This window comes from Hyperolius riggenbachi, chromosome 8 (assembly GCF_040937935.1).
Source record: "Hyperolius riggenbachi isolate aHypRig1 chromosome 8, aHypRig1.pri, whole genome shotgun sequence".
Lineage (NCBI taxonomy): Eukaryota > Metazoa > Chordata > Amphibia > Anura > Hyperoliidae > Hyperolius > Hyperolius riggenbachi.
In genome coordinates this window covers 136,371,472-136,388,643 of record NC_090653.1, presented here as the reverse complement: position 1 = coordinate 136,388,643, position 17,172 = coordinate 136,371,472, and the positions used below count along the sequence as shown (strand labels likewise).

The following is a 17,172-nucleotide window of genomic DNA, read 5'->3' as shown; positions in this document are numbered from 1 at the left end:
GGGTTAAAAAGTTTCAGGAGGGGGGACCCCACATAATTTAAAAAAAAAAAAAATTCCCACACTCTAAACATAAAAAAAAAATTGGGAAAATAGGAAAAAATGCCAGGGATCTTCATACAGCCATATTGCGGCTGTATAGCGATCCCTGGCCAAAGCGCTGCGTCTGCGTATAGATTAGAGTTGGGCCGAACGGTTCGCCTGCGAACGGTTCCATGCGAACTTCAGTGGTTCGCGTTCGCGTCCCGCAGGCGAACCTTTGCGGAAGTTCGGTTCGCCCCATAATGCACATGGAGGGTCAACTTTGACCCTCTACATCACAGTCAGCAGGCCCAGTGTAGCCAATTAGGCTACACTAGCCCCTGGAGCCCCACCCCCCCTTATATAAGGCAGGCAGCGGCGGCCATTACGGTCACTCGTGTGCTGCCTGCGTTAGTGAGAGTAGGGCGAGCTGCTGCAGACTGTCTCTCAGGGAAAGATTAGTTAGGCTTAACTTGTTCCTGTCTGGCTGCATACCTGTTCTGTGAACCCACCACTGCATACCTGTGCTGTGAACCCACCACTGCATACCTGTGCTGTGAACCCACCACTGCATACCTGTGCTGTGAACCCACCACTGCATATCTGTGCTGTGAACCCACCACTGCATACCTGTTCAGTGAACCCACCACTGCATACCTGTGCTGTGAACCCACCACTGCATACCTGTTCAGTGAACCTGCCACTGCATACCTGTTCTGTTCAGTGGACCCGCCACTGTATACCTGTTCATTGAACCCACCACTGCATACCTGTGCTGTGAACCCACCACTGCATACCTGTTCTGTGAACCCACCACTGCATACCTGTGCTGTGAACCCACCACTGCATACCTGTTCTGTGAACCCGCCACTGCATACCTGTTCTGTTTAGTGGACCCGCCACTGTATACCTGTTCAGTGAACCCGCCACTGCATACCTGTTCTGTTCAGTGGACCCGCCACTGTATACCTGTTCAGTGAACCCGCCACTGCATACCTGTTGTGTTCAGTGAACCCGCCACTGCATACCTGTTCTGTGAACCCGCCACTGTATACCTGTTCTGTTTAGTGAACCCGCCACTGTATACCTGTTCTGTTTAGTGAACCCGCCACTGCATACCTGTTCTGTTCAGTGGACCCGCCACTGTATACCTGTTCAGTGAACCCGCCACTGCATACCTGTTGTGTTCAGTGAACCTGCCACTGCATACCTGTTCTGTGAACCCCCCACTGTATACCTGTTCTGTTTAGTGAACCCGCCACTGCATACCTGTTCTGTTCAGTGGACCCGCCACTGTATACCTGTTCAGTGAACCCGCCACTGCATACCTCATTGTGGTCAGACCAAATTTGATCAGCTGGACAGTCACTGTTCTGTCATTCAGCTACATCAGCCAGGCGACCATATGGGCTGTAAAGCCACCAAAACCTGCACTCTCGCCATGGTGCGCACCAGTCCAGCACGGCCGTCACTACACAAACAGCTGTTTGCGGTGCGTTACACGGTGAGTTTGGTGTGTCAGTGTGAAGCAGTACCTTAATTACACTACCTGATTGATGTATACACATGCAAGATGTTTGAAAGCACTTTAGGCCTGTCATTTAGCATTCAATGTGATTTCTGCCCTTAAAACGCTGCTTTGCGTCAAATCCAGATTTTTCCCCGGGACTTTTGGCATGTATCCCACTACGCCATGCCCCCCTCCAGGTGTTAGACCCCTTGAAACATCTTTTCCATCACTTTTGTGGCCAGCATAATTATTATTTTTTTTTTCAAAGTTCGCATCCCCATTGAAGTCTATTGCGGTTCGCGAACTTTAACGCAAACCGAACCTTCCGCGGAAGTTCGCGAACCAGGTTCGCGAACCTAAAATCGGAGGTTCGGCCCAACTCTAGTATAGACCCCCTGGAAACCCCGTCAGGAAATTTATTGCGCTTTCGTTTGATGCATGTAAAATTACACTACCGTTAGGTTTGCTACTAAAAGTGACATTTGCCGCATTTAAAAGTATACTTTTTTCCTTCGAAACTTTAAAATCGATTTTCTCAAAAACTATAAGGTCTTTTTGAAAAATTGTTTTTTCCTCTTATTCCTAATGATCTCCTTAACATATCCTGCAAATGTAGGGTTTCTAGCATTTAAGGTGGATTTGCTATTAACCATTAAAGTCGGCAGGTTTTTAAATGTGTATTTCTTTTTTTTTCCTTTGAATCTTTAAAATCGATTTTCTCAAAAACTATAAGGCCGATTTGAAAAATTTTTTTTTCCTCTTGTAGCCACTGGGGGCCCCTACAAGCTCTGGGGCCCTGGGGCAGCTTAATGGTAGCGCCGGCCCTGTCTGTAACATCTACAGATAATGAACTCCCTGCCTCTCATTTATAGTGTCACTGCCTTGCTTATCTACTCTAAATCTTCATTCATGTTCTTTCATAATAATAATAATTATTATTTTAATTTATTTCATATTGCAGAAATTCATTCAAACTGGCAGTCCATGTTAATCAATGGGGTAGTGCACTTTTGAAGGACCATTATCATGAAAAACTGTACAATTTACAATACGTATGTACACATATATAAGCAGCGTATTTTTGCCAGACTAAAATGTACTGTAAATTACTTTTTCATGCCTAGCTGTCACTTACAGTAGGTAGTGTTGATCTGACAACTTTTATCGACAGGGTTTTGAACTTATCCATCTCCTCATGGGAGATTCTCAAGTTTTGTTTTGTTTTTTCCTCAAAAGCAGTCCCTGGACAGAAGTGGCATAATCTAACTACTAGAATAGTGTGCAAACGAGTAAGTAGGCTGTATGACATCTTTGTACAGGTCTTTTTTAGGGAGGGTTTTTGAAAATTAAAATGAAGGAAACATTGAGAATCCCAATGTTAAGAGATGTATAAGTCCAAATCTGGGAATTTTACTCTGAGACAAATGTACATCCTATATGTACAGTATGTGTAAACAACTATCAAAAAATGTAGTGGACCTTCAGTGCAAAATTCCAGTTTCCGCAGCACTTGAAGTATCTTTAAAAAAAGAGTTTCTCTTACTTAAAATGTATCTAAACATATACAAATAAGAAGTGCGTTTCATCTAGAGTAAACTTTTCTCTTATGTTGCTGTCACTTACAGTAAGCAGTAGAAATCTGACAGAACCAACAGATTTTGGACTAGCCCATCTCCTCATGGAGGGTTCTCAGGGTTTTCTTTATTTTCAAAAACACTTAGTGAATGGCAGATGCTCCATCCAACTGCCAAAAAAAGTGTACAGTGAGCAGGGAGGCTGGCCAGCATCTTTGTACACATCTTTTTCAGGTAGTGTCTTTATAAAGAATAAAGGCCATACTGATTCCCTATGGAGAAATGGACTAGCCCAAAACCTGTCAGTAATGTCAGATTTCTACTACTTTCTGTAAGTGACAACAACATAGGAGAAAAGTAATGTATGGCTCATTTTACTCTGGAAGAAACGTACTTCGTATTTGTATGTGTTTACATATATTTTAAATTTTAAGATTTTTACGACAGAGGTCCTTTAACCTCCTGAGCGTTCTGGAAGAGCTGAGCTCGTCCAGAGATGCCGGAGGGTGCAGCTCAGGCCCTGCTGGGTCGATTTCAATCAAATAAAAAGGAGCACACGCAGCCGGCACTTTGCCAGCCGCATGTGCTACCTGATCGCCGCCGCAGCGCGGCAAACGCGTGCAGCAGCGAAAGAGGGTCCCCCAGCCGGAAGCAGTAGATTTGGGCGCATGAGACAAGTGGACAAAAAGGGCGCCCCATTCACTTTCATTATAAATATCGTTTAATGGGCGCTGAACGGGGAAAATAAGGCGCCGGAGATTTTTAAGGATTTATAACGGCGCCCGGAGATTTTTAAGGATTTATAACTATGTTTGTGATGATTTAAGTTTACAAAATGAGCCCGTGACGAATAACGTTTATGAAGATAATAAATCACTATTTCTAAAACATTTCTAACAAATTATTATCCACCCAAAAAAATAATTTACATTTTTTTTCTTTACATTCTTTATTTATTCATGTCTGTAAAACATTATTATCCATAGGGGGTTTTAGGTTTAGGCACCAACAGGGGGGTCTTAGGTTTAGGCACCTACAGGGGGGTCTTAGGTTTAGGCACTAACAGGGGGGTCTTAGGTTTAGGCACCAACAGGGGGGTCTTAGGGTTAGGCACCTACAGGGGGGTCTTAGGGTTAGGCACCTACAGGGGGGTCTTAGGTTTAGGCACTAACAGGGGGGTCTTAGGTTTAGGCACCAACAGGGGGGTCTTAGGGTTAGGCACCAACAGGGGGGTCTTAGGGTTAGGCACCAACAGGGGGGTCTTAGGTTTAGGCACCAACAGGGGGTCTAGGGGTTAGGGATAGGTACAGGGAGGGTTTTTAATAAACGAAAATATAAGTTTCACTTTACAAACAGGGAAGATTAACGTTTTAAGAATTGCCGATCTCATACACATTATTTAGTGATTTATACATTTTTAAATCACTATTTATAAACGAAATTCTACACAATAATTTCTATAAACGATATTTCCATTTATCGTTTATACCACGCGCCCTTTTTTCCCGACGCCCTTTTCGTACGTACGCCCCCCAGCCGCCCGAGCACAGCGCAGCCGGACCAAACAGTTCCGGCCAGCGCTAAGGGCTGGATCTGAGGCGGCTGACGTCAGGACGTCGGTTGTCGTCCATGACGTCGCTCCGCTCGTCGCCATGGCCCTTCTTGTTACTTCTGATCGCCGGAGGCGATCAGAACTGCGGATTAGGAGCGCCCTCTAGTGGGCTTTCATGCAGCCAACTTTCAGTTGGCTGCATGAAATAGTTTTTTTTTTTATTAAAAAAAAGACGTCCGGTCGCCAGCCTGGCGATCTTAATAGAACGCCAGGCAGGTTAAGCATTTTCTAACAGTATACTTCACTTTGTCTATCCCCACTGTGTCATCTATTACTACTCTGCTGGGAGCTTTTACTGGTCATCTCTTTGGCTTATAACTAGTTTTTGGTGTCCCCTCTTATCTTCTACTCACATTTGTTGGATTCATATTCCCCCCCACCTAGACACACACACTCCCTCCCCATCTACATTCATAACCTACATACTTTACCCACCCTCCCCAGTCTCTGCCTGCCCTCTTAATTCTCTTTGTCCGACCCATTCTGTGCAACCAGGTGCATATTTGCATGTATAATATACAAGGTTATGAAGTGCATAGTGAAGTGAGGGTGTAATCTCCTCCCAAAACTGTCAGTACTTAAAAGAGATTGCAAATGTATTGAATGTACACACCCAGATATATAGTTCAACTGAAAGCAAAAAAAACCACAGAGCCATATTGGGAGATGTCTGGGGAGTGTGTTTGATAAGCTTGTGTGAGTGAAAAAGCCCTTGTTGACTTGTTGATGCTCAGCGATAAGGGGAAACTGTGAGTGCAAGTCACAAGGCATTCAATCCAAACCACAAAAGTACCTGGTCCTCTGCAGTGTGGATCTGCTGGTGTGATGGCGGTTTTTCTCAGGATATTGGCCCTCTTATGGAGCCTTACAGGTAAGAAAGCTATGATGGGATCTAGAGCAAGACTGAATAGTATATACAAAGTATTTGTATTTCTGCTGGTTTCCTATATGCTATGGAAGAAGTGAACATCTTTTCAGGATCACAACCTAATCCTTCTTTACCACAGCAAACTTGGCTCTTGTCTCGAGATGGTCATGGACTTTTTATGGACTCTTATAAACTAATTTATTATTAAGACTAGTGACAGGCTTAATGACTCCCAGATGAAGATACAGCAGATTATAATGCTTTTCTTCTGTTGAACTCAAATTACTTGAGATCTGCAGCCACTGAAGGGGTGCTCAATAGGCCACCCTGCAGTATTATGGAGTCTTGCCCAATGACTCCTTTTTGAATAGGGACTGGCTTCAGCCAGGTTTCGAACCGTGGTCTCCTATATAAAAGGTGGTGCCCTGAACCAGTACACAATCCCTCCAGATGAGTAAAGGGATTCTATAAAGGACTGGTGAAGGTGGAAGAGCCACCTAATGTTTAAACTGATAATAACCGATATTAGAAATTCATGGCAAAAACTACATTCACAAATAGAGCTATTGAAAATTGGATTTGGAAACTGATTATAATAGTCTTATGTGAAAAGAAGGAGGTGAGAGATTTAGTATCCTTCATAACGCATTGCACATAGGTGTAGCATTACTAAAATAACAGCAGACTTTTATGGTTGGCATCAATGCTAAATATGCTGTGCTAAATAACTCCAAATCCAGCCAAACTTATGGTTTATTAAGATGGAGATATACACATAAGCATCTTTATATCTAAAGAATATACACCTTTCATGGGATATAATCATGTTTATAGAATTTAAATATGTTTCCATAATAGTACAAACTTTAATGTACTAGCGGTGATCAAACTTAAAGCAAACTTGTCATGAATATGGAATTTTGACCTTTCCACCTGAAGCTGTCTGGCTGTCCTCTGTTAATAATATGCTGCAGAGCAACACTGATCTGGATGACTTTGGATGGATTAGACAACAAAGTAAAATATATGGGATCAGGTAATGACCACAAGATTGCTCTTAGCAGTAGGAATCAGTTCAGCGTATTCAAAAACCACACCCAATGGTTGTTTTTCTTCCCTAAAATAGCCACTGCAGTATCTGCTGCCTAGTCACTGCCCCCGCCTTCTTCTCTCCATAGACACTAATGTGAATGCTTGACCGAGCTAATCTTTTGTCCTTATGGGTAAAGATGCTCATCAATGATACTTAAATCTTGATTGTACAATCCTACCACATCTACATAATATGAGGGACTACCTAAAGTATTCATTCAAAGTTTAATTACTCAGTTCACCCTTTAGGATTAGTAAGGTTGTACAATTAGAATTGTATTGTTGATGTTCACTTTAAGTCTAATGGCAGAAGGCTTTAGTATTTCCTTGTTTTACTGCACTCATGTCTATGGAGGCTTCAGTTATTGGGCTGATACAAATTTGAAGATAAAGCGTTACCTTATATACTCACGTATAAGCCTAATTTTTCAGCACCATCTACTGGCATCTTAAGACACACCTGTATCGTCCTTGGGGCACATCTGGCTATGAGGAGGGGGCAGACTTGTTCTAAGGGCACATCTGGCTACTATGGAGAGGGCTATACTGGGGAGGGGGATTATACATGAGTCAATCACTTTTTCCTGGTTTACAAGGGAAAAGTGGGTACCTCAGCTTATACATGGGTCAGCTTATATGCGAGTATATACAGTAAGTGTTTTCTGATTTGCATGCTCATTAATTTAGACCAGCCATTCTCAGTCGGGGTTCTCCAGAACCCTAGAGTTCTGTGAGAACCCTTCAGGGGTTCAGTAGCATTTTGCAACTTCCCCAGTTTCTGACAGGCTATAGGGGATATAGCAGTCTGTGGTTGTCATGGCCTGAACCTACTGGCTCCTGCTCCGATTGTCTGGCCTCTGTTGGCTTTGCGAATGGGCCAAAACACATTGCCATAGCAAAGCGTCGCACGCAGAAGTGATTGGGGAGAGAGGCGGTCTTGCTCCCAGCACAACTGTTTAAAGGGCAATGAGATGATGCATCTCTCCAAACAGCTTAAACTAGCACCTAGCAACCCATGAAGGGTCACCCCATCTGTGTTATCAACTTATCAGGTATGTGTGCGGTGGGTGGCAGTGGCTGTTTGGAAAGGCCCAGCTTGGTGTGTGCAGGGCTATGAGGAAGCACCAGGAAGCAGGAAGCCTTGACGTCACCAAGCCAGGACCTGGTGCATGTAAAACAGGCCAGCATTAGAACAATCTAGTTGGAGTGCTCTAATCCCCAAAGGAACAGGAAGAGGTGAGGGATACTTACCAGTATCTCTTCTTGCTACTGATCTTTGCAAGTGGGGGTGGAATTAACTAGACTGCTAGGGAGAGCTGTAAAAAGAGCGGGAACCACTAGACTACCAGGGAATGTTTTAAAAGGGGAAGGGGGCCACTAGACTACAAGGGGACGCTATAAAGGGGTGGGATGGACCACTAGACTACCAAAAACCATTGTAAGAGCGAAGAGTGACCGCTAGACTTCCAAGGAAAGCTATAAATGGGTGGGAGGGACTATGAGACTACCAGGGGCCGCTATGAGGGGGCAGGGTGGGGGACCACTAAACTACCAAAGAAAGATATGAGGGGGGTTGGAGCAACCACTCGCTTACCAGGTAAATCTATAAGATGGAAGGGGGACCACTAGACTACCAGGGTAAGCTATAAGGGGAGTCCACTACACTACCAAGGAAAGTTGGAAGGGGGAAGGGGGTACCATAAGACTACCAGGGATAATATTCATGAAGGGGAGGGGAACCACTAGATCACCAGGGCTAGCTTTTAGAAAGAGCGGGTCTATTACAATGAAAATATTGTTTAGTCACTTGTTCCACCCACTTTTGAGACCACACTCCCTGCATAATAAAATAAATTAGAACAATTTGTATAAACATTTTATTCACCCTTTTTACCTTTAGACATGTTTTTATTATTATTGCAGTATTCGGAGGAAAAAAAAGTACATAATGTAGAAAAATATACCTTTATTTCAAAATTGAATATCTTCACCATACATTGTAGCAGCAACACAATTTAAGTTTTATGATAAATGAGATAAATAGCTACATTTAATTTGTGTTTGTTTTCTATGTCACTGTCACTTACAGTAGGTAGTGAAAATCTGTCAGGCTTTAGGCTAGTCCATTTCCACATGGGGATGCTTGTTTGAAGTCAATAAATAAGGAAGTATTAGAGGCAGAGGATCGGCACAACAGCCTAACAGATAGCATTTTTTTTTAAAGTGGACCTGAGCTCTTGCACAGAACAGAAGAAAAACATAAAGAAATGCACCCTGTATGTATCTAGAGAGCTTAGCCTGTTTAATTCCCCCTCATTTATGTCTCATCACAAGGTGTAATTTGAGCTCCCCCCCAGAGTCACATGACTGCCACGGCAGATAAGCTCATTTGAAAGCACAGGCAGTTAACAATATGTCTGCTTCCATGAATCAGGAAGTAGAAACACTGCAGATTTATTTTAGGATTTGTATCAGCTGTAACAAAGACATGTTTTTTTTTTTTGTTTAAAGGTTTTTATGCTGTTTTGTAACTTTTAGAGCAGAGAGGACGTTCTGAGTTCAGGTCTACTTTAATGGAACAACTATGTCAGCCTATGTATGTTTCTTGTTATAGGTTTCCCAAAAAACGTAAAAAAAAAAACCAAAAAAAACTATTTTTATTAGTAGTAAATACAGTAAAAAAAAATAAAATAAAAACACATAATACATTTACATAATTAGTAATTATACACAGTGGCGTAGCTAAAGAGCTATGGGCCCCGGTGCAAGTTTTACACGGGGCCCCCCTCTATACATAACAATTGATACGCCACACCAAAACCTGCCAATGGCAACCACAGTGTCAGAGGTGCAAGAAGGGGGTGGGGAACAGTTTGTTAATGATTACTGCTATTCAAAGCATCTATAGAAGTGATTATTACCAGCACAGGATCAAAAGAGAGCTAATATTGTGCTTGAGGGAGGGCCCCTCGGGGCCCCTCTGGCACAAGGGCCCTGATGCGGTCGCTACCTCTGCACCCCCTATTGCTACGCCCCTGATTATACACATACTGTATGCACTAATTATGGCGTAGTTATGACAGTATCTTAATACCTTATCTTTCATGTTTTATTTATATCAAAAAACAAAGTTTTTATGATGATTATTCAGTGAAATATATTTGCAGTAGTATGTTAACTTATGACCTTTCCATGCTTGAAATGTTAAAGAGCATAATAACAATTACTGAGACTTGAGTATACCTATTAAATATTATCCTTATTTCTAGGTATCGCCCATTGTGTTACAGTGACAATACCAACCCCGGTAGTCAATGTGACTGCAGGACACAGTGTGACCTTGAACTGTGCATATGCCCTGCAATCGACTACAACCAGCACAGCTAATCTGATAGTACAGTGGGATCTAATAGAGGCTCATTCACAGATATCAACTCCCGTGAGTTTACAAAAATGTCATGTATATAATCATAAATATATGTAACAGTTTTTTTCCTACAGCTGTTCTCGTACTTTATAATAATGGATTGGTGTTCCGATAACATTCCCACTGTTTTTTATATATACACTGATTAGCCAAAATATGAAACCCCCCTGCCTAATATTGTGAAAGTCTCCCTTGTTCCACTAAAACATCGCTGACCCGATAGTACAGGGACTTTAGGAGCAGATCCTTTAAGTGCTCAGGTAAAAAGGAGTATTTTTGCCATAGAACAGTGTACACGGTCTGCGAAAATGTTTAGATAGATGGTACATGTCAAATTAGCATTTACATGAAACATTCACATTTCTAATGAAAAAAATGATTCAGGAGACCAAACCACAGTATTCCATTTCTCCATGGTCTAGTTCTGACACTCATGTGCCCATGTAAGCCTTCAAAGCATTGGTCTGGGCTTTCTGACAACCCAATGTGCAGCAAGGTGAGACACACTGTGTGTTCTGGCATCTTTCTCTCTTGCTTATCATCATGTTTATCTGCAGTTACTGCCACAGTAGCTCTTCTAAGTTATTGACCCAGCCTTTCCTCTCCAAGTGTACCAATGAAGCATGGGTGGCCATGACCCTATTGTCAGCTCATTGGTTGTCCTTCTCCAGAACACTGTTGGTGGGTACTAGTCACTGCAAACACAAAGCAAAGATTGCATGGGGCCCCTAAAGTCCATAGCCCCTGCCCCCTCCCCCCAAGGGACCATGCAGGCAGCGGGTAAACTAACATCCCTGCCACCCCCTCCCGCTATGTAGAGTAGCACATGTAATGTTACCTGCTTCCAGTTCACACAGCACACTCTCTCTGCTGCCAATAACGGCTTCCAATCACATGACCGATGCAAGTTATGTGATCGGGAGCTTGTTGAAGGGCAGCCGCTGTGATGCACACAGATTTTCAGCACTGGAAGCAGGTAAATATAATGCTCCCTGTGCTCCTCTGCATGCAGATGGTAGGAGGAGGGGCCTCCAAAGCCCCTGAGCCGCCTTGCAATTGCAGGGGTTGCAGGGGCTATTGCTACGCCCATGGCTCCCTTGCTGTCTAATATATGCTATCACTTGACAGATGTCATTGTGACAATATAAACAATTTTATTTTTTCCTCCTGTTATTGGTTTGGAGCATAGTTTTGGTTTCTGGAACATACTCCCTAATTAGCTCATTTAACCTTACATCCTGCGAACCATTGGAAGGCTTGCAACTTATGTATTCTTCATTACAAGGAATCCATCTGGAAGTGTGGGCTTTTTTTTACATGCTTCTAACCTTACTGGTGAGCCACGAAAGGTAAACAAACCTCTGACTGGCTACCGCATTCACAACTAATTGGCCAGGATGTGTCTGAGGTAGCCAAATTGTAGCCAAATAGAAAATGTGTTTGTCTCTGAAAAAGGACCAAGCAAGTAATATATAGAACATTTAATGTAAACCTCCGTGAAAGCTATGCAAGCATTGGCAGGTGCCAGGGTTAGTATCTCACCCAATCGCCCATAAGTCATTATTTGTCTGATGGTCTGGCAGCTGCTTATTAGGTCTCAGCTGCCAGCCTGGGGGTGGGCCCAAGGCAACGCAGGTTGGAGTGGCCACAAAGCTTTGGAAACACTTTGGGCAAGATGAGGAGGGGGGTGGGGCAGAGTCCAGAAACATATTCATCCATTCACAGAGAGTGGGTGATTTACTTACCCTGGTACCTGCCAATTTTTCCATAACTTTCAAAGAGGTTTAAAGAGGTCTACACTCAATGTATTACAATCTTGGTTGTCTTGAAGGACAACCCCTTGAGAAAGATAAAATTAAAGATGCAGATTAACACCATCATGAACATTGTCAACATGGGTGCTGGAAAGCGGAGACTGGTCCATTCCCATTGAAGGCCCTATAAAGGCTTATGGAAGTTCAGACTGCTGAACACTCAACTCTAGTTGCATCGCCATTGATTTAGGGTCCTTTCACACTAGTGTGAAAGTACTTTTACCCATCAGTAGTTATCAGGAAAATAGTATCAGTGTATGTTTCTTTGTAGATATCTGCATGGCCGGCCTTTACCATAAACTCTGTTGTTTTGTATTGTGTGAAAACAATATTACCCAGAAAAACAGAAAAAAAAAAGTTGTGCAGCAGCTATCTATGTTCAATTATTTTTTTTCTTAGAACAGATGGGCTCAGAAATCTCAGGAAAAAAAAAACAAATACGGTATATAAGTAGATAAATACTTGCTCTACTTACATAACATATTTATTGCACTGTCCACATTATGATTCCTGTGAATTTTATAAAGGAAAAGTAGAGAATCCTATTCTAGACAGTTTCCATATTTACTGTGGCTATTTTGAAGCCAGCCCTGATGTAATATCCGCCCTTAGTCTCCTCTGCCTGATTTGCCCGTCCTTCACTATAGAAAGTGCATTGTTTCACCCTGAGAAATTTTGGGCAATCAGAGAGGAACCGAGGTGTGGGAGGGGAAAACAGGAGGGAAAGAGGCTTCAGCCAATCAGGCTGCATTAGTTAAGTCTGAGGGGAAGTAGAGAAGCAAAAAAAGACAACCAAGCATGCCCTGCAACTTCTCTTTTTTGTGTACCAAATTTTCTGTGTACCAAATAAGAGTCATGTAAACTGGGGAATAATAATCAACAAGAAAAGTAATAGTGATTTTAACTTTTGGATTGCCTGATTAGCATCCTTATTACTTGTTTACCAGATAAAAATAAAGAATTGATTTTTTATTTTATGCCCGACAGTTAGGCCTCGTTCACATCTGCTGCGCTGAAAGACGTGTTAAAGCGCATGGTAAAAAACGCATGCGCTTGTGCGCGCTTTAGTCCGCGTTTCTGTGCGTTGCGCTGCGCTTCTTTAAAGCACATTTTGCTTACTGTAGCAGCAGCAGTTGTCAATAAAACTTTGTTTTTGTATGTAAATGTATTTTTTTCTCCAATTAGGGGTAAAAACGCATGCGCTTCTATGCGCTTGTACGTGCTTCTATGCGCTAAAAAAGCGGACCCATTCACTTGCATTGCTGTGCGCTTTACAGCTCAGCGCACAGAAATGCATGCAACACTACGTTTCTGTAACGCTGCTCAGCGCAGCGCATAGATGTGAACCAGCTACATTTAGTTACATGGAAAAATCAATACCTTGCTGAACGCACAGGGCAGTGCGCTGTGGAAAGCGCACAGAAACGGCCCTGATGTGAACGAGGCCTAACTCTTTAAGCTTCTGCTAATGTGGGACTTTGGATGTGGTAATGTCCTCCACAGGAACATTTCTGGACATTTTGGCTCCCCAGGCAAGGCACCTTTTGTACCCTCCCTCCCCCAAATATCTTTGTGAGTGGGACGATCATAGCCTACATTAATTATTTTTGCAGCTTCCATTAACAAAGGAGATTTTGGAACTCATAATAGGCAGTAAAACCAAAAATACAGTACATTTGGCCTCTATTATAGGATCTAACCTAAATAGTAGCCTAAACAATGAAACCGAGGTGATGATTGCTGTCATTAAACAGATAATGAGGAATGTCTACAGAAAAGGGGTGGTTTCCACATGTTTTTGCAACTTCGAAATTAACCACTTTACCCCCAGCGGTACGAATTTCTCCGCCCCTTTTTTCCCTCCTAAAAAACCAGGGACGGAGAAATCCGTACCTTCCGCGCTACCGCCGCTGTCCGCGCTCCCGCTGCTCGTGCGCGCGCACCCGCCGCTCGTGCACGCCGCCGCCCGCTCGCCCGGAGATCAATGAACGGGAAAATCCATTCCCGTTCGTTGATCTAGCCCCCGCAATGATCTGCTGCTTCTTTCAGAAACAGCGAGATCATTGTGCGTCTCCCAGCCTCCTACTGCTTCCTGTAAGCGTCCTTCCGGACACTTACAGGTCGCATGTAAACAAACACTCTGTGGCCATCTTGTGGCCAAATAGTAAACTACACCCTAAAAGCATTTTACATATACAAACATTACATTTACACAATAAATTAACTCATTACCTCCCACACTCCCCAATTTTTATTTTATTTTTGTAATTAAAAAAAAAAAAAATACAATAAAAAAAAAACATAAATAGTTACCTTAGGGACTGAACTTTTTAAATATTTATGTCAAGAGGGTATAACACTGTTACTTTATAAACTGCGGGCTTGTAATTAGGGATGGATGCAAAACTGAAAAAATGCACCTTTATTTCCAAATAAAATATTGTCGCCAAACATTGAGATAGGGACATAATTTAAATGGTTTTATAACTGGGACAAATGGGTTAATACATTTCATGGGTTTTAATTACAGTAGCATGCTTTATTTAAAAACTATAATGGCCGAAAACTGAAAAATAATAATTTTTTCCCACATTTTTTCCTATTTCCCCATTAAAACACATTTAGAATAAAATAATTCTTGGCATAATGTCCCACCTAAAGAAAGCCTAATTGGTGGCAAAAAAAACAAGATATAGTTCATTTCATTGCGATAAGTAATAATAAAGTTATAGACGAATGAATGGAAGGAGCGCTGAAAGGTGAAAATTGCTCTAGTGGTCAGGGGGTAAAACCCCTCAGTGGTGAAGTGGTTAAATAAAGTTTTGACATTTTTTATGAAAACGACTTGAGTTGTGGCAACTGGCAAAATGTAAATTTATTGCATTGTGGTAAAATATACTGCCGTATGTTTTGGACTATAAGACGCTTCTGACCATAAGACGCACCTAGGTTTAGAGGACAAAAACCAGGTAAAAAGAAAATATATACTAAACCTGGTGCATCTATGGTGAAGGGGCATCTTGTGGATTATGTTCACTTTGTTCCTCATGCCCCCTTGTACCTCTTGTGTCTCCCTGTGCCCTCCACTGTCCCCCTTGTATTCTTCTGTGCCCCCCTTGTGTCCTCCTCCTATCCCCCTTGTGCCTTCCTCTATGCCCTTCTGTCTCCTCCGTTGTTTCCTCATGCCCTCCATTTGTCCCTGTGTCCTCCTCAGCATGGGCACAGGACAGGGAGTCCCCGACATTGCGGCGGGTTGGAGATTCGTATTGGTAGGCGTTCACAAGTCAGGACCTCCCTGCATTTGGACTATAAGACACAGTGACTTCTCCCCCCCCCCCCCCCCCCACACACACACACACACTTTTGGGGAGAAAAAGTGAGTCTTATAGTCCAAAAAATACAGTACATCTTAAACCTCTTCTAAACAGATGATAGGACTAGGGATCATTACTCATGCAGTCATGCCTTTATGCTGATCTTGGAATTAATTATACATGTTAATTATGTAGCCTCTCTTTTCCCAGCAAAACAAATACAGTTTGACCTTCTTTGTATCCTATTTTCAAGATTTGACCTCACAAGTGATTTATACAGAGGAAGTAGTATAGTGCTTGTATTGCCTATTTTATACATCCCAGATTCAGCTACAGCTGCTTGCCTCTGTGTACCGGTGTATAACTAATTAACAACCAGTATTCCAAAGACACTGGCACATCTAAGATACATGAATATACTGTTCATTTATCAACGTGAATCCACCACTTGCCTGCCCATATAGCCACGTGGTGAAGATTCTTCTGCAGTATGTCATTATCCTGCCAAATATTGATAATTCTACATCTTTTGTATATTCAAGATGGCAACATTACTTTGTATTTCATCTATAAGGACAATAATAGGTAAACTGTTCTTTGCGAGGTTCCAGTGTTGTGAGTTTCCCATTTTGAGGCTGGGCATACAGTTTACTGCTAAACACTTCACCCAGATACATTGCATACATATTTATACAGGTATTATATCAGATCTTTAAAAAGGCAAAATAAAATGAACTTAAAAAGGACAGCTGGGAACTGTTTAATTTCTTTATTTCATTCATTTCCACATATATTAGCTGAAAATAACTATTTAAACACAAAATAGACTGCTCTGGTATGAAGGATTATCTTTTCTGATCTGGATATTTCCATAATACTGGAACATCTATTTTACAGTGAATGTTCGGAGCTGGTAGCACACTACATTCCATATTGCTGATGTGTAGAGGTTGGGTGGAGCACAGAGGACTGGACTTTGGACGTTTTGTGTTATCTGGTTATTGTTTGATGTCTCTTTGTGTCAGATTGTGATTTGTGCTATTCTGAAGCCAACTAAAGAGGTGTGTGAGCCTCGAGCTTGCAGCAATTTTTCAGTAATGGTTGTCATGTTTTTTTGCAGTTGCAATGTTTGGTTAGTTTTACAGTAAGCTATAACTTAGCTCATGTAGCTTCTAAAATTCAGTAACAAATCATATGTTACTGTGCCACTTTACTCATATACTTATATTTATATTTGTAATTCACATTTTTGTTAAAAATATATATTTTTTTACTGTAAGTCTATGGAACAGAATGATGCAGATAAAATATAACATTCTTTTTAGGGACATTTTTACCATTGGCTCCCAAACATGCCTATAAAGCAAATTACATGACCCAATGGAGAGTATAGGAATCGATATCTTGATACCAGCAACGTTCATTCACTTGTGCACTTGCACATTTAATTTGTTAAAGAGCCATTACCATCTGCTACAGCAAGCAAGGATCAAAAGAGCAAGGGGGTGTGTGAGCATGCAGGACAATTATCTTGTCTATTATATTAAAGTTCTGATATGAGCAACTCATAGGAACTATAAATCTTGGGTCACAACTTCTTTCACCATGGCATCATGTCTTGAATCTAGGTGTGTAGCTTGTAAAATGGGTACTGTATGGGTAGAGACATACAGTATGTAGGTAAAGGTGAGTGAACCCTTCCACAATGGCCATTCTGGTATTTTTTTTCCCAGTTAGCAATGATTCTCATCAATAGTATGATGAACTAATGCAACAATTAAAAACATGATGTGCTATTCCAGGCCTCCTCCTCAACGTTACTAGTCCAGTCCACCACATATGTTGGCATCAGCAAGGATGGAGATGAATAGCTGGGACTATGCTGATACCACTTTTAAATACCAACTCCAGTCACAGATTTCAATATATTATACGTTAGCCTG

At 42.0% G+C, this 17,172-nt stretch overlaps 1 protein-coding gene across 2 annotated transcripts in view; it reads left to right on the top strand.

Moving 5' to 3' along the window:
- The first annotated feature begins 5,342 nt into the window (after window positions 1-5,342).
- The window catches only part of VSIG1 (V-set and immunoglobulin domain containing 1), a 53,689-nt gene continuing 41,859 nt past the window's right edge, over window positions 5,343-17,172 (top strand). Inside the window, exons 1-2 of one of the 2 annotated variants that reach the window (XM_068249611.1) lie at window positions 5,343-5,585; window positions 9,944-10,113. In XM_068249611.1, the coding sequence (XP_068105712.1) occupies window positions 5,540-5,585; window positions 9,944-10,113 (216 nt within the window). In that variant the 5' untranslated portion in view covers window positions 5,343-5,539. The remainder of the gene's footprint in view (window positions 5,586-9,943; window positions 10,114-17,172) is intronic. The other variant, XM_068249612.1, reaches the window with a different exon arrangement.